At 33.3% G+C, this 18581-nt stretch overlaps 1 protein-coding gene across 1 annotated transcript; it reads left to right on the forward strand.

Annotated features, from left to right (window-relative positions):
* Positions 1–838: 838 nt before the first annotated feature.
* On the forward strand, positions 839–14562 carry LOC121126355 (hemocytin-like). The gene is given in 37 exon segments (XM_071893857.1): positions 839–1116; positions 1183–1608; positions 1669–2262; positions 2321–2615; positions 2669–3776; positions 3840–3944; positions 3947–4224; positions 4287–4467; positions 4525–4655; positions 4710–4880; positions 4954–5294; positions 5360–5898; positions 5955–6153; positions 6225–6455; positions 6513–6835; positions 6907–6950; positions 7008–7111; positions 7170–7957; positions 7960–8305; positions 8364–8674; positions 8752–8902; positions 8960–9282; positions 9339–9658; positions 9728–9823; positions 9887–10170; positions 10231–10533; positions 10535–10685; positions 10754–10959; positions 11032–11223; positions 11277–11509; positions 11569–12655; positions 12729–12932; positions 12999–13258; positions 13321–13593; positions 13654–13768; positions 13847–13999; positions 14066–14562. Coding segments are annotated over 37 exon segments (11388 nt in total). The 5' UTR covers positions 839–1016; the 3' UTR covers positions 14488–14562.
* The last annotated feature ends 4019 nt before the right edge of the window (positions 14563–18581 follow it).

Below are 18581 nucleotides of genomic sequence, written 5' to 3' on the forward strand. Positions count from 1 at the left end.
AACATTTGAAAGTGCTAGAAATTGCACTCCAAGTAGTCAAAATGACTCGTTAGAATAAAAGAAGAATGATAAATTCATAGATTTGATTTAAAAGGGTATGACAGGGACAATATAAGTATCTGAAATAAAATAAAGATTCTAAACTATAGCATAAATTATTTGGTATCTGATCTTATTCCAAATATTTGAATAAAAAGCTTATTTTGGCTCAAATATGTCTTTGAAATATTTTCCTCCAATTATAAGTGTAGTTTTATCTCAGTCCTTATTTATTTGGTCGAGTCCAGTCTTAAGACAGGTCCTATAAGCCCTTGGTACCTGTCCTTAGGAGCTTCATTCCTTCGGACTATCAGTACTAGACCTGAATAAAAAAGAAGAAATAAAGTTGTGTGAAACATCCAACTCTATAAATTGCAGGATTAATATCTAGCACTTAACTTGAAAGGAATGTAGTTGAGAGTCTTAAACAAGGATGGACACAACAATATATTGGTAGGTGAATTAAAATATACATATATTGTGATTTTCGCCAACTTCTTGATTTTTGTTCAATATTTTTTTATGTTAACATACGTTCTTTAATTAGGATTAAGAATGTATTTATTGTATTTAGTAATTAAGGCCTTTATTTTGCTCCAGTTCTCTTCAGTAAATTACTCAATCTTATTTCTGATGATACCCTTGCAAAAAAAAAGCCAAATTGTTATATTATGAGAGAACAACCACTGACATATTTTTTCCCCCTACAAATATATATGACACCAATTCAGAGATAATTAATTGCAAAAACTTAAAATTCCCCAAAAAAATGAACTTAACTTGATAAGACCTTTGAAATGTTTATATATGACAGGATTCGAAAAAATTGAATCAGTGTTAGCTGGCTGTTTCAAAAGCAAACAGCTCGGTATATTCCTTCCTTTGTTTATACAGTATTTCATATTATTAGAAAAAGAGGACGTTAACAGTTTATAATTATTATTTGCATGAAAATAAAGTCAAAATATTCAACAACAATGGTACAACAGCTAATGTGTGTACCGCGTAGTATATTAATATTACTATTATTGAATTCAAATAACATTTTTGGATACAATATCAAATCACACGGGGAAGGTAAGGCACAAATGCATATATTTATTTATTACTTTTGAATAATTTATGTGTCTATGTATACAACAGAGTCTCTACCAAGAATTGTGCGCAGATCAGCACAAAGTGACTCTGATTTTGATACAGGAAATTTATTACAGTCTGATGTCCAATTAAATCGAATTAAGTTACTTGGAGAAAAACATGAAATAAGTAAGAATATAACCGGATACTTCTCCATCGAAAATGGGGATTTGTCATTTTTGGAAGAAGAAATCGCCAAAGGGAGCACACAAGTGTCATTATATAACTCTCCAAAAAAGTCTTCATGCATCATTTGGAGTGGTTCTCATTTAAGGACATTTGACGGGATAACCTTCACATTACGTTTAACGAATCATATTTTGATGCAAACCAACAATGTCAATGGATTCAAACTCTGGATGAATGAAGATGATCAACTATCCTTTACTGAAAAAAGTTCAATTGAAGAGCCTTTTGTCTTGACATTCAACAGTAAGATAATTATAAAAAGTTATTTTCTTACAATCAAATATGAAATTAATCTATTTAAAGGGAATACAAATGAGCCAATATTAAGACAAGGGAACGAAACACATCCTATACCAGGAGTCATAAATGGAATGATTTTGGAGCATGTAGGAGACAAAATAGTTTTTATCAACATACCTGGAATTGGTATTAAAATTAAATGGAACACGAATGATCAATTCATTATTGAAGCCAATGAAAATCTCTGGAATAAAACACTGAGTGGTATCTGTGGAAATTTTGATGGAAATCCTTTAACAGACTTTCAACTACAGGATGGAAATATTGCTACAAAAGTTGATGAACTTTTTGATAGTTGGTCTCTGGATGGAATGTCTCCTCGATTTGGTTCAGGTGGTTTTATTGCCAATCCATGTTCTACCGCAGCTGAAAATAATGATAAGGCAATTCAATTTTGTGGAAAGATATTGACATCACCTCAATTAGAGCGTTGTCATCATGTAATTAATGGATACTCGTTTTATCAAACATGCAGATGGGACTATTGTGCTGGAAATATAGATAGAGCCTGCCAGTCTGTCGAACTTTTCGTCTCTTGGTGCCAAGACTATGGAAGCATTGACTTTTCGGAGGGATGGAGATCCCCAGACTTTTGTCGTGAGTAACATTAAGAAAATTTACTTGAATACATAACAAGTTTAAATTTATTTTAAAGCATTTGAATGTGATGTTGGATTAGAGTATTCAATTTGTGGATCTGGAGACAGTTTATCGTGCGAAGATGCAGCCAATATAAAGCAGGAAGAATTTAAGCCGACAGTTCCTCCTACAAACATTGTAACCTACTCAGGTTTTCCAAGCGATAATGAATACTGTATTGAAGGTTGTTATTGCCCAAAAGGAATGTTTATGCATAATGGACAATGTATTCAGAGGAAAGAGTGCCCTTGTACTTTCAATGGAATTGAATTCCCCTCGGGAAAGACAATTTATCAGGAATGTAATCAATGGTACGTACATATAAATATACATTGACATAGATTAAAACAAAAAATTGATATAGTCAATGTGAAGCTGGAAACTGGCTCTGTTCCGAAAAACTGTGTGGACGCTCATGTTCTTACTATGGACATAATCACATCACAACATTTGATGGAAAAGATTTTTCTTTCCGGTCGCTTGGATCTTTTTTATTAGTTAAAGATGAGGACATATCTGTTTCAGTCAATACGTGCAAAAATCCTCAGAGTATATCTTCAAGCTCTTCTACTTACCTCCAAGACAATTATCACGTTTCCTTTATAACCATCAAGGCCTTTGGACAAGAGATTTTATTAAATGACAATTTTCAACTATCCTTCAATGGAGCCTTTATTCCTGAATTACCTTACACATTTACAACATCAAATGGAAATATAATTTTCATCACAAAGGACACATCCCTTTTCATTGGTCTCTCCTTTTCAAACGGATTCAATATAAAATGGAATGGGCATAGTCGAATCTATGTACATGTTCCTCCTTCGGCATTTGGACAGGTAAAAGGTCTTTGTGGAAACTACAATAAGATTCAAAGGGATGACTTTGTAACGCCCGAAGGAGAAATTGAGTCTGTCAATGAAGCATTTGTCTTGAGTTGGCAAACAAAGTCCTGTCAAAAATCTTCCACAAAACCTGATAGCCTCTCAAGACTGACTTCATGCAGTTTATCCAGCGAGAAAAAGAAGGAATATTCAAATTACTGTGCACTCCTCAAAACAAGTATTTTCGAAAAATGTCATTGGGCTGTCGATCCTGATGCGTTTTACAAAGACTGTCTGGTAGATATCTGTCATTGCAATGATCAAAATGAGGCATTTAATTGCCTTTGTCCCATTCTTAGTCATTATGCACAAGTTTGTTCCTCAAAAGGAATCTACTTAGAATCGTGGAGACAATCCGTCAAACCCTGCTCAATAAGCTGCAGTAGTGGTCAGAAATTCTCAGTCTGCCACAAGGACTGTTATAGAACGTGCTCAGATGTCACAAGACGAAACAAAACATGTGAAAGCAATCATATTTGTGTGGAAGGTTGTGCATGTCCTGAAGGACAAGTCTTGAACGATCAAAACATTTGTGTTCTAATCTCACAGTGTCCCTGTACTCATTTCTTAACGGGAGATAATGTCAATGTACGTACACTCATTCTCTAATATTTTTGACTTTTTTAAACTATAATGTATCAATGTAATTAGGCTGGCGAAGTAAGATATAATGCAAAGGCAAGAGGGAAAGAACATTGCACATGCAAAAATGGAATATGGAACTGCCGTGAATTAAAGAATGAGGAAGAAAGGAAAACATGAAGAAATCCCTGGTTACGTGTGATAAGAAAGATAATCTCGTATACAAGGAATGTGTCAGTTTAGATAAACCACAGGCAACATGCAAAAATCTTGATAAAAATATACCTGTTTCCAACTCAACATCTTGTGACTTTGGTGGATGTGTCTGTAAAGAAGGTTTTATTCTTCTAACAAAGGATTCGAAATCATGTATTCCAGAGAAAAAATGTCCCTGCCATCATGGAGGAAAGTCCTATGAAGAAGGAAACCGGATAAAGCAAGATTGTAATACATGGTAAGCCATTGGATTTGAAATGACCTCAACAGTTTTGTACCTATAACTTTTTATATCTTTAGTATATGTAATTCTGGGAAATGGACATGTACAAAAAGAGTTTGTCCAGCCATTTGTACTGCTTGGGGTGACTCTCACTATATATCCTTTGATGGAAAAATGTTTGACTTTAAGGGAAAATGTGAATATGTTATGGCACAATACAAAGGGTCGAGTAAAGACTCTTTTTCAATCTTGATCCAAGTAAGGAGTATCTTTTGACAATTTAAATACTTATATTTTTATTTAAAACATTAATAGAATATACCTTGTGGAACATCCAATGTTACATGCTCAAAAAGAATAACAATCAAAATTGGAAGTAAACAATTCCAAGAAAAAATCATTTTGAATCAGAATTTAGAAGACCTTTCCAATGACTTTCACAAACGGTAAGTTGGGATATCTAGTATTTATAACAACTAACAATCATTTGGCGATTTTAGGATTAACATTCGAAAAGCTGGACTTTTTACATTTGTGGATGTCTATGATTTAGGCTTTACTATACAATGGGATGGAAGCAATAGAGTCTACTTGAAAATCAAACCCTTCTTGAAAGGATTGGTTCAGGGATTGTGTGGAAATGCAAATGAAGATGAGGAAGACGATTTTAGGTATACATTCTGATAATGATTATAAAGGGATATGAAAAAATGTATAATACGGAAACAACTTTGATACTTTCAGAGGTCCATCTGGAATAACGGAGACCTTTCCAACCACTTTTGGAGATAGTTGGAGGGTTCACAAGTATTGCCCTGTTGCAACTGAAGTTGAAGATGAATGTGAATTGAATCCTGAGCGCAGAACCTGGTCCACAAATAAATGTTCAGTTTTACATTCTGAAGTTTTTGAGCCCTGCCATTCTGAAATAGATTGGGAACCTTGGTACAAAAAGTGTCTATCAGATGCTTGCGGTTGTAATGTGGGTGGAGATTGTGAGTGTCTATGCACTGCTATTTCTGCGTATGCCCATGAATGCACTCGTGCAGGTGTACCTATATCATGGAGAAAACAGAATCTTTGTCGTAAGTACATATTTAGGTCCAACAATTAAACTGAAAATTCAAAATATGGTATCATTTTTCTACAGCCATGCAATGTCCACATCACAGCAGCTACGAATCTTGTGTAAATACATGTCCAGTGAAAACATGCAAAGCTCTCATTGTCGAAAAAGCTAGCTCTTTATCATGTGCTGACGAATATTGTGTTGAAGGTTGTCGTCCAGACTCTTGTCCTAAAGAACATTTAGTATACCTATCTGACAACGACTATACTTGTATTGACCCCGATCAGTGTGAAAAACCCAAATGTATTGTGGAAAACAATAAACTTTTTTATGAAGGAGATGTTATGGAAAGTGACGAATGTCATAACTGCACTTGTTCAAGAGGCCAAAAGTTGTGCTATTACTCCAGTTTACCTGAATGTGAATCCGATTATTTGGGCACCACAATATTTCCAAAACTTGATCTTTCGACATCTTCACCCATCACTATTATTAATAACACAAATCTGACATATCTGTCTTGTAATCATGGTTGGTCAAATTGGATGAACACGAATACTCCAACTATTCTTGAACCCAATGATGTAGAAGATATCCATAAATTTTTAAATAACTCTTATGTGAGTATTTGATATTTGCCATGTACGTATAGTTGTTATACTGAGATTATCTCTAGGATGTGAGTCAAGGATATTGTAGTCCTTATCATATAGTGGATATCGAATGTCGGGCAGTGGGTTCCAGTGGACCAGCTTACTCAACCAATGATTACACCATCGAATGTGACACTAAAAAAGGATTGACTTGTCAAGTCAATAATCCTGAATATTCTACAAGCTTATGTGATGACTTTGAATATAGAATAAACTGTGAATGTGAGTTACACATTAATGAGCGTTTTAAATACCTACTTCGTTTTTGATTCTAAAAAATTATCCATAAATAGGTGTTTCATCAGAGATTAAAGGTACAGTTGATGTTGAGACCTGTGATCCTGACACACCACCTCTGTTGATTAAGGAACAATGTAATCTATATAAGGAGTGTGTTCAAGATTCCTCAGATCCTTTACCAAAATTTCAAATTAAATCGTGTGACAATGGTCTATTTTATAATCCAAGGGATATAACATGTGATTGGCCCGATAATGTTATTCATATTCGATCAGATTGTCAAGGTAATTTTTTGAATAGAACATACGTTTGAGACCGTTTATCCTTTGCTTATGATCTAGTGGGTGAACCAAGTCCTAGTGCTTCTTCTAACACAACGATTTGTGACTCATTCCCTTATGAGCAAAATGTAGCCCATGAAACAGATTGTTCATTATTTTATCACTGCTTCGAGGATAATCAAAAACTTCAGTATGAATCGAATCAAGCAACAATTCATAGGAAGGCTGAGCTTAAATCATGCGGACATAATTCTATATTTAATACGGAGACCCATATTTGTGACTCCCCATACAACGTTTATCCACATCGACCAGAATGCAAAACAAGGGACACACCTATTCCTACACAAAGTTATTCAACAACAAGTAGTATTATTCCTTTGGTTAGTATATATGCATAAGAATCATAGAAGTTATTTAGTATTTACTATGTTCTTTTCCCCTATATTAATAGATTACAGATATCCTTGAGGATAAGACTGCTTGTCTGAAGAATAAGTAAGTAGTTTTATCATTTTTTACTTTGGATTCTGATTTTAAATTTTATAAATATAGTACACATTCATTGTTGGATAATTCAGAGGGGAATATCAATATCAAAGTTTCATCTGTGGATCCCGATTCAGATATCAGTAATGTAAAGATTGAACCAGAAGAAAGTAAGTATTGACAGCATTTTTAGTATACAACTAAGATAATATTCGTCTTTTCAAATAGACTTTGTCGTCAAATCATTGGAAGCAGTTCAGGAAGGAAATAGTGAAGAGAGGCCCTCAGAGAGTCTTTTCTCAATAGATTTGTGTAATTCTAAGGAATGCTGTTCCATTGAAAAATTGACAAATGCCGACAAACTGGAAGGTGAAGAGCTTCATGAATGCAAAAACTTTGATTTAGGATCTACAGATCCTCACATCAAATTAACTCATCTTGATGACAGTTTAGGAGTATTAAACCAAATCAAACTAACAGATAATAAAAACAACGTTGTTTTTTGTAATGTTCAAGAAGTTTTTGATGGTAAAGTAACCCGTGATTATAGTTGTGAGGATACAAACGATGAAAAAAAGGACTCTATTCTTGATAAAATTGTTTTGAAACATTCTGAAGAGCCTAGTGATCAGAGCAGCTCATATCGACCTGAAGAATACACTATTAAAATATGTGATAATGGTAACTGCTGTGAATTAGAGTATATCCATGACTTAGCAAATCAAAAAGAAACTTTGGATACTTCAAATGAAGAATGCAAAAATATCAAACTGAATGAAGTAGCTCCAGAGATAAAAGTTGAGTATAATGGCCCAGGAATTAACACCTTGGAGGACGTAGAGCTTATTAGTAAAAATGAACCTATTTACAAGTGTGACGTCAAAAATTATTTAACAAATAACGATCAACAAAGCTTTGCATGTACACCCACAGAAAAAGCTCCCAAGGGCACCGATGATTGTTGGAAACCTCATGAAAATGATGGAACACCTTATGTTGAATTCAAATTTGATGAGAAAACAAAGGTGTACGGAATAAAACTCAAGGAGGAAAAGGGGATGAATTTGTTACTAGTTATAATGTACTCATTGGGGACTCTGAGGACTCTTTATCCTATATTGAAGATAATTATGGAATCAAAAAGGTTTTCAAAGGAAATTCGAATGGCCTCAAACCTCAGACTTCATTTTTGAATCCTGCAGTTCCTGCTCAGGTTGTTCGCATTATTCCTTTATCTTGGAATAAGGAAATTTGTTTGAAAGTCGATCTTATTGGCTGCGGAGATATAGAGGAAGAAGATATAATAGCTACATCTAAGCCATATATTCCAGTACAAGTGACAAATATCCCTAAAACTCCCAAGCGTAGGAAACTAAATATAATATCATACTCTTAATACAATACTTTATATATTTGTTCCAGAGGACTGTATTGATGAAATGGGGATTACAAATGGAAATCTCTCAACAAAGCAAATCCTTGTTTCATCAGTCAAAAATGGAGATCAATACAGTTATGGAAAGGAAAGATTAAGACTCTCAAATGGAGGTTCGTGGCAACCCGAAAAGAACGATAGACAACCTTTCGTAACTATTGATTTTGGAGATGAAAGGTTGGTCAGTGGTGTGATTCTTAAAGGAGACTCTAGAAAATTTATCAAGTCTTTCCGTGTTGTATACTCTAACGATAATCATAAATGGGAAAACATTCGAGATGAGCAAGGAAAAGAATTTGTAGGATGATATTTTTTTTTTTTCAAAAGGTTACAAAAAAAGTTAACTTAATCTCGTTTTTTCAAACATTTATGTAGATATTTCATGGAAACTATGATGACCAAACAATTTCTGAAAGACAATTTAAACAGGTCATTCGTATGAGATATTTTAAATTGATTCCTGTGTCATGGGCAAGACTTGGAGCTGCTTTAAAGTTGGAGCTTATTGGATGCTTCAAACCATTCAGTAATAATGAATATACATAATGTATTCAATTGTGTGTTCAATACTTTTATTTTTTAGTTATCGGAAAAGACTCATCAATATTCACAACGCCCTTACCCACACCAGGGATTAGTATTGGCAAGACTACAAAGTCTGGTAAATGTGCTGATCCGTGTCCTAATTTACCCAACTATGGTTATAGTTCTGAATGTCATATCTGTTTGGATCATCAGAAATGGAATGGAACAGATTGTGTCCATGAAAGTCAGTGTGAATGCTACGATGGATTCATAAAGCATAAAGCTGGTGACATATTCTTAAATCAAGACTGTGAAAGCTGCTTTTGCCTTAAAAATGGAACTGTTCATTGCTCACCCAAAACATGTCCCAAATGCTATGGAGTAAGTATAGAAACAAACAAATGTAAATAGAGACCTATAAACATTATATATTATAGGAAAATGAATTTTCTTACATTACCCCACGTTGTGCATGCATTTGTAAAACTTGTACCAAAGAGGAAAGATATTGCAAAACATCAAAGGTATGCATCAAAGCTGAAAAATGGTGTGACGGGGTAACCGATTGTGCAGATGATGAAACAGACTGTTCTGAAGATAATATTGGGTCTAAATATGACAAAACAACAACTACAAAGTCTCAGTATGAAAGAACGACAACTACAGAATCTCAATATGATAGACCAACAACTACAGATTCTTCTCCCATCTCATATTGTCCTCCAGAGCCGCAATGTCCCTCTGGTGCTCGATTAAGGCAACTCAATAGTTTTAACTTATTTTCATACATTGTAAACTAATCATTTCAATTTTTTGTTAAATTTAGACAAACTGAAATTGAGAGTCCTATTGGATGTCCTCTGAGTAAATGTGAATGCCTGGAACCAGTTTGTGCAGATGGATTGTTAATTCAATTTGAAGAGTAAATAATTATCTAATTCCATGAAAAATCCATTTTAACTCTACCAACATTATTAATTTTTAGGAACAATACCAACAGCTTTGAAAAATCTTCTAAACCTATGAAGTTTGAATTTCAAGATTCATACGGAGCACAACCATTCTATTCCAGTGATAATAAAGAAAATGAAGATTTAAATATCCATGAAACCTTAATTTGTCCTAAGTTTAAGTGCATTCCTCCACCTACAAAAGCAGAATGTATAGTTGATGGACCAAATGTACTAACCTTTGACAAATCCAAATATAAGCTCTCAAGTTGCCATTTTGTGTTGGCTGCAAATGAACATGATAGTTGGAATATTTCAGGTAGTGCTATACATAACAAGATCCATTATAATTGTGATATTATATTGTGACATGTTTCAGTGGTCAAGACGTGTAAAATAGGATGCCAAAAGTCTCTCATAATCAAACATGGAGAAGAGTCTATAACTTTGAATCTTGACTTTAGTATCGATTATCATGACGTTCATTACGCAGCAAGTCAAGTTTCAAAGATGTCTGATTTTCAAGATATCAAAATACGAATTCTTGGAGATTCAAACATTATATTTGAGTCCAAAAAGTATCCTCTTCGAGTCAGCTGGTCTAAATTTGGAAAAGTTGAGGTACGAACAGATAGCACAAATCATAATAAGGTTGTGGGTCTTTGTGGAAAATTTAATGGAAAAAAGCGATGATTTGATGAAATCAAATGGACAGGTAACGGAGAATGTGGAGGAATTTATAGAATCTTGGGAAACAGGAGATCAATCATGTATGAAGACAGAGTGTCCTCTCGATAGACAACGCAGAGCGTTAGAACTTTGTCGAACATTCAAGTAAGTAAATTGGTTAATTGAGGATAAAATAAAAATAATTTAAAAAAATGATTTGTGATTATATCTAGATATCCTCCTTTCAATAACTGTAAGGATGTCTTAGATATGAAATCAGTTACAGAACATTGTGTTGAAGACACTTGCACTTGTCTCGAAAAATCAGATGATGATATCAGGACCTGCAGATGTGAAGCCCAAACTAAATTCGTGAACCAGTGCTTACAAGTCGATAGAAATTTAGATTTGAGCAGATGGAGGGTTGACCATTTTTGCCGTAAATGATGACTTTACTCTTTGAAAAAATAATTTTATTTACCTTCTTTTTCTTATACCTTTCTCTATCTAGCCGCCAAATGTCCAGAAGGAAAGGTAATGAGAGATTGTTATGATCCCTCATGTCAAACTAAATGTGGAGATAAGGAAGAGAAATGTAGTCGAGATTCTGAAGCAATTTGCTTTTCTGGATGTTTTTGCTCTGATGATGAAGTTCTGAGTTCCGATGGGATTACTTGTATTCCCAAGAAGTCATGCAAAGATTGTGAATAACAAAATAATATATTCAATATTTCCTATTTAATTTTTTTTATCTAGGCGTCTGTGAGGGATCTGGTCATTCACAATTTAAGAACTTTGATGACATAAAATATGAAGTTCCTGGTAATTGTAGCTATGTTGCAGTGAGGCATGATCATGGAGACTTTGAAATACAAATTGAGAACGAACAATGTCCAGATGACATTCATTCTTCATGCGTTAAGGCTGTCATTGTGAACACAGCAGACAATAGTCTAAGAATCGAGAAAGATCCTAAAAGTAAAGAAGGGGTAAGTTCTCCTTTTTAATATGAAGGAAATTGGAAATATTATTATCCCCTTTAATTAAGGTTTCCATGTATGAAAGAAATAATCTGATTAAAACAGTACATCATATAACAGATTGGTATAAATCTCGTTTATCAGCTGCTGGAAACGTTTTCCTCACTCTTTTCAAATTTGATATTGAAATCGTGTATAAAATTCAAAATTCCGGTTTTACCGTTAAATATGCTTCATATTCACATGGAAGCCAGACAGATGGCCTTTGTGGGAATTGTAACCAAAATCCTGATGATGATTTTGCCAAGCGCGATAAGTCCCCCTCAGAGGACATGGATGACTTTATAAGTAGTTGGACATCCAAATCCTGCAGCAGTGCTAATATTATTGATTTACCTGATGTTGAAACTTGTATCAATGAAGACAATGATCAATGTGAGAAATTAAGAGGAGAAACCTTTGTAGCATGTCATCCTATAATTCCCGTTGACCAATATGTGAATCATTGTAAAAAGTCATTTTGTAAGCGAGAGAACTATACTACATGTAAAGCTTTTGAAGAATACTCTGAGACTTGCTTCGAGAAAGGAGGTCTTTGCATATCATGGAGAGAAAAAGAGCATTGTCAAAGGTCATTAACTTGTCCACTAGGATTGGAATATAAGGAGTGTGCTAATGATGCATGTGAAAAGACGTGTGAAGATGTCATTAGTTCACTCGTGGATATCTCTTACAATGCACAGAAAACATTCGGTAATGATGGATGTGACATGGGAGAACCAGAGGGTTGTTATTGTCCAGAAGGAAAAGTATTTAATAAGGAACGGAAATGTGTAAGCGAAAATTTATGTCATACCTGCAAAGAAGCCAATGGAACCGAGTATCACTTGACCGAAGAATGGCATCCAAGTTCTTGTGAGACATGCAGCTGTACAGAGTTAGGAATTTCATGTGTCATTGATAAATGTGTTAAATTACCTTGCCCAGTTGGACAAAAAGTAATTGAACATTACACGGAGGGTGAATGTTGTCCCAAACAAACTTGTGTTCCTGCTACTAAAAACTGCACCTTCACCAAACCTCCAGAGTGTGAATCCGATTATCAAGTGAAAGAAATCCAACTTGACAATGCAGACTGCCCAACTTATGTTTGTGGTACGATTATAGCTCATTATTGTTTTATATTGGCGCACATATATCAATAAGATTGGTTTTCTTATATTTATAGAATGTATACCTAGAGAACAGTGTCCAGAATTAGAGCCTGAAGAAGAGCTAGAACCAGGAGAGAAGTCCACAATGAAAGATACAGGATGTTGCTTGCACCGTAAAAAGGTCTGTGATCCAAAAGCTTGTCCAGAACCTCCAATTTGTCCAACTTTCCATGAGCTCAAAAAAATTGATGAGAAATGCTGTCCCAATTATATTTGTGGTCAGTCAGTTACCTATGATTTAGGATATTTATTAATATATATTTGATTGCACTATTTCTTTTTAGAATCTCCAAATGCTTGTATTGATGACTTTCATGGAAATCTTCACCAAATTGGTGAATCATGGAAGGAAGGACATTGCAAAAACTGTACATGTGTTCAAGCAAATATGGGTGTCAAACCAGTTACAACTTGTTCAGTAGAATCTTGTCCCTCTCTATCATTGGAGGATGAAAATTACTTGTACAAGAAAGTAAATGTTGATAAAGAATGCTGTCCAATCAGTCAACCCATTGTTTGTCTCCATCAAGGTGAAAAAATGAAGGTATACAAAATCTAAGCAAATATTTATACAATACAACTTACATGTATAATTATCAACTATAGCCTGGAGAGTTAAAAAAAGAACTCAAAGGTGATAGTTGCAAGATTTATGAATGTCAGAATACATTACTTGGAGGTGTCAAGAAATCATTGGAGCTTGTTGAAAAATGTAATACTGAATGTCCACGTGGGTCTAATTATACCACTTCAGTTAGTGATCAATGTTGTGGAAAATGTGTTCCATATGCATGTTCTGCAGGTAATCAAACATATGAAGTTGGAAAAGACTATGTTGATGGATGCTTTACTCGAAAATGTTACAAAGATCATGAGGAAGTAAGTATTACATAGTTCATAATACTCTCTAACTCATTATGATAATGAGGATTGTTTTAGCTCATTTTATCAGAAAAGACAAAGGATTGTCCTAATATCGAGGATTGTCCAGCAAAATTCTTAATTGATGACGAATACAACTGTTGTAAAATTTGCAATCAAACAATGGAGAAGGGTAAGCACGAAATATACCTCAACTTAATTAAAGCTTTTCATTATAATACTAAATATATCATTGCTATCTTATTTTAAGGATCATGTGAAGAAATTACATTTGACCCTAAGAAAACAATTGGGCTGGTAAAAGAATTTGATCTTATTAAGGGTACATGTAAGAACCTTAATTCAATTCCTGAATACCGTCAATGCTCTGGATATTGTGAATCAAAAACAGTTTATTTGTCACGTAATAGAATTTGTTTAAACTTAAGCCAAATTAAACAAAATTAATTATCTTTTGTTTTCCTTACAGCACTCGAATCTCATAGTAGTGATTGTAAATGTTGCCAGACTTTAAAACAAAAGGCCATTGATGTAACATTGACGTGTGAAAATGGGCAAGCCTATACTAAAACCATCAACGTACCTGAGAATTGCGGCTGTACACAGTGTGGAGCAAAAGCAGAGTTCAGTCATATTGCAAACTCAAACAGCAATTATGAAGAAATTAATGATGATGTTGATGTGATATCCTTTGATGAAAATATGGACAATTACAATGAAAACGCCTATGTTTATCAAAACAATCCAGAAAGTAATGAAGCGTATGATGCCATAAGTGCCTTCAAAAATTTGAAGAACTTGCCACTCACAACAAATTACACTCAAGCAAATCCCGGGGTGAATCCTAAATATGAGAGCAATAACGAACATATTTTTGGAAATGATAACTAAATAAAATAAATGATCTTTGTTAGTCACAAATAGATAGACATAATGTAATGTCAATAAATTAACATGCACAATCCACTTTTTTGTTATTTATTCAACATTCAGAATTACTAATACATATAGTTACCTGCGCTGTTTGTACTCTTATGGAATAAATTATAGTAATTATACATAAACATTTACTATATTTTTGTTCTAACTTATTTTTATTCATATAAAGTTTTATATTAATTAATGTACAAAAGATAATCAAATATAATCAGCCATTTTTGAGTGGAACATATTTATTTAAAGTCTTTTAAAATTTGATGTCCCACATTAGAGTGTTGCGGTTTTAGGAGCAATTATTGTTTAGTTGAACAGTTGAACTCCAATTTCCCTAACTGATAAATCCCTTGCTGGAATTGAATGTACAAATATTTTTTTGAATTTCCTCTGTCTTTTAGATATCTGGTGCAATCATTAGAATCCCTTTACTGTTCATTGTCGAATTTAAATCGTTTAAATACATCTCCGAAATAAATATATGCAATTTGTAAGATGAGTATTTATATTTTGAAAACTACTTTACTACCCTCCAAATTAAATCAAATAAGTATCAGAGATCATTCTTCAATTTTATTGTAAGTGGCTAAAGTAATAGAAATTACGGCTAACTGGAGTGCCAAAAACAAATGTACACATAGTTGGACAATGGATAATAATGGAAAATGTTTATGAACATTAGAGAAGAAATAAAATATTTATGTTCTTTGAAAAATAATTCAATATTGCTGAAAGATTTCAAAATCCATGCAAATATATATATATCTGTATATAAATTATAATGCAATTTATGACATCATTGATAACGCTGTATACAAGGTTAATAGAGCTACAAGATGATACCACAACGCGTGTTCTACTGATGTTTGACTCCACCACGCTTTTAATATTTACGTCATAGTAGATGAGTGGTTGTGTGCTTTGTCAAGATCTATTTTTCCTGTCCAACATTCGGTAAGATACATTAAATTGAAAATTATAGCAATAGTGACGTAATAGACTATGAGTGGTTGCTTGTTTTGTCAAAATCTGCCTGTCTTGCCAAGTAGTCGGTACAATACATCAGATTGAATATTCTAGCAAGCCTGATTACATGATGGTCTAACCTTGTATTTCGACTAACCTAAGCTCTATAGTTTTATTTTTCGTCATAAGAGTTGTACCTTCGTTTTTATATAGGTCCATTAATTTTCAGATATTCTTTAAGCTTTTGATATTTTGAAATTATTGCTATTAATCTTTTAAACCTTCTAAAATGTTAAAATTTTATCTTATACTTTAAAAGAAACTGTATACCTATTGTTAGTGTTTTTATAAAAATACATAATGTCTGAGTTCCTCCGCAATCAAAATAATTATAAAATGTTACCTCAAGAAAAAGAAAAAAAACTTGAAATTTTGGAGTTAGAATTTTTCTTTGAATAGCTCAGAATTTGTATTTATTTCTCAAAATTTAACATTTTTTAACAAAACTGACGAAAACATTTGACGAATCTTTTTTGACAGAATATTCTGCAAAATTTTGAATGATTTTTTTATATTTTCTTAAGTTTGATAACATTAATTTTCCTTTTGGACATTTTTGCTGCAAATATATTTCGAAATTTTAAAACACAGCTCACCAATTCATAGAATTGTAAAAAATATGACCTTATATGAGTGCGAGACGTTTTTTAATTCCAACATGAACAGTCTTCTTTTTCTTTCTTTTTTGTTGCAGAGTTATAAATGACAAAAGGAGCCCTTGTTGGACTCAGAGTCGAATTAAGGATCGACATCGGAATAATTCCTGCCAAGGTCCTCATTTATTTGAATTCTCACATACTGCTTGCAGAGAAACTAAAGAAACATCATGACAGCTTAGATGCCCTCATCTTAAATATTCTTCACGTTGACAGGGTAAGTACATTAGTGGCCGATGTTTATTTTTTTAACATAACGGCAGATGATATACATAACACCTCTAGCGATATCCGTATAAAGCAATTACTATTACATTTAACTCATAAAGTAATAGGGTTGTATGGTTCCTAAAATTTTGTTGTCCCATCCTACACTTAAGGGATACATCCAAATCCCACGAAAAGCCCATCCACTGAAACAAACTTTGTGTTTATTTGCTTTATCTTTTAGCTGCTGCTTTAATGAATGCAATGACAGCTAAGTTCCTATCCTCCATAACATTCTTCAAACTGTCAAGATTACCATGTTGATCTTTGATTTCTTTTTTAGCATACCGGCAGGTCATATTTTATGAGGATCAAGGGTTCTTACCCTCTCCCTCTGGATGACTACCTCCTCCCCCATCATTTGACCTCAAAGCGAGTAACCTCCGTCCTTTTACCTCCAAGGATTTAACTCCCGGAGCCATCCACCTCCTGAACCATCGATCCTGCAACAATTCACTATCTATTACAATAAATAGCAAATATACAACGAAACGTTCCATCTTTCAAAGCAACCATACACACGTAATTATTAATTTAACTTAATTACGTAGGGTATTAGTGACTTCTCTTAATGTCATAGCTTGACACTGCAATTTATTCAAACTTTATTATTATTTTATCTAGGATCTGTAAAGCTTCCAATAACTATTCATCCTATAAGCAATATCATTATTATTTTTTAATGATATTTTTCAAACCCCATTTTTCTTCTTGTTTTAAACTATTTGAGCATGGAAAAGCTCGTCTTTGTAGAGATAATTGTAACAGACAGAGTGTAGGCTATCCTGAGAGGTATTCAAAGATTTCAGTATACCTCATATATTATCTCATTTTTTTTAAATAAGAGGTAAAGAGACAAGGTAGATTTGATTGATACCCAAAACCTTGATTGTTCATGACTTAATTAAATAGAAATGCTCACTACTTCTCTTAGCAAAAGAATTTAATAGAAAAGTGGTCCCCCAAGACTCGAGGATTATATATTTTGCCTGAGCCTCTCTAACAAAAGGTGTATCTCAGACTCTGGGACGACTGATTCACCTTTACATGAAAATATTTATTGATCACTTTTGCGTCATTTAAAAACTAATTACTTTCTCATTCGAACTCACTCTTAACAACCATAATATTCATGTATGACTTTGGCCCTCTATCGTTTACTAACTATACTTCTACTAGGGTAACAGGACTCTGGGAGGGAGTAGATGCAATGTTCCCGTTTTATATAACAGTTTGAGGCTGTGCAGATTCTAATTTGTGATGTAGTTCTCCTGTGTTAGGAAGAAACCAACTTGACAGAGCTTGATAACTATTGATAGATAGAGTGAATATATTGTACAAGATATATAATATGTATGTATATGTACAGATGAAGCTATTTTGTTATAATTAAGTAAATATTCTTGGCATCTACTGCATTGCCTTTTGTTTCAATACATTTTCTTTTAATATTATTGCAATAATCATTATTAAGACAATAGTGGTATTTCTAAGTGTAGTCTTGAAATAGATCATATTTAAATATGTACTACAAACATAAATTGAGCACAATGCAATTTTGAATTAAGGCAATTTAATATTGAATGACACTATCTTGTCCAGGGTAAACTCAATTATGTCTGAACAAAAAAACAATATTTATAAAGAAAAAGTATTTTAAAACTTTTATTTGATGTCTGCATATCTAATTCAGTTACTGATACATTTCTCCTTCAATTACAGTTCATTAGTCTTCAATTTTGAGTGTACTGTACTAATGAGTGCATTACTTAAAAACAACTACTACTACATGACGACTTTTATTTTTTTAGAAAACAAATCCTTTATTTTTTTTTTTTTTTTTTTTTTTTTTGGGGGAGGGGTAATTTTTTCTCCATAGAACTAATTTTTTTTAAATTTCTCTATTTTGTGGATATCCCTGATTCTTAAACTGGCAAACTATTACAACTCCAATGATTTTGTCAACTATTTCGTTTTATTTTCCGGTATCAACCACTTTTTACATCATTACTCTATGTATTTTATCTCTATGGCCACAGTGATACTATGAAAACTGTCATGTGAAAAATTAACCATGGAAAATTGCCCTGGAGAAAATTGCCA

Source organism: Lepeophtheirus salmonis, unplaced genomic scaffold (genome assembly GCF_016086655.4).
Source record: "Lepeophtheirus salmonis unplaced genomic scaffold, UVic_Lsal_1.4 unplaced_contig_10631_pilon, whole genome shotgun sequence".
In the NCBI taxonomy this organism is placed as follows: Eukaryota; Metazoa; Arthropoda; class Copepoda; order Siphonostomatoida; family Caligidae; genus Lepeophtheirus; species Lepeophtheirus salmonis.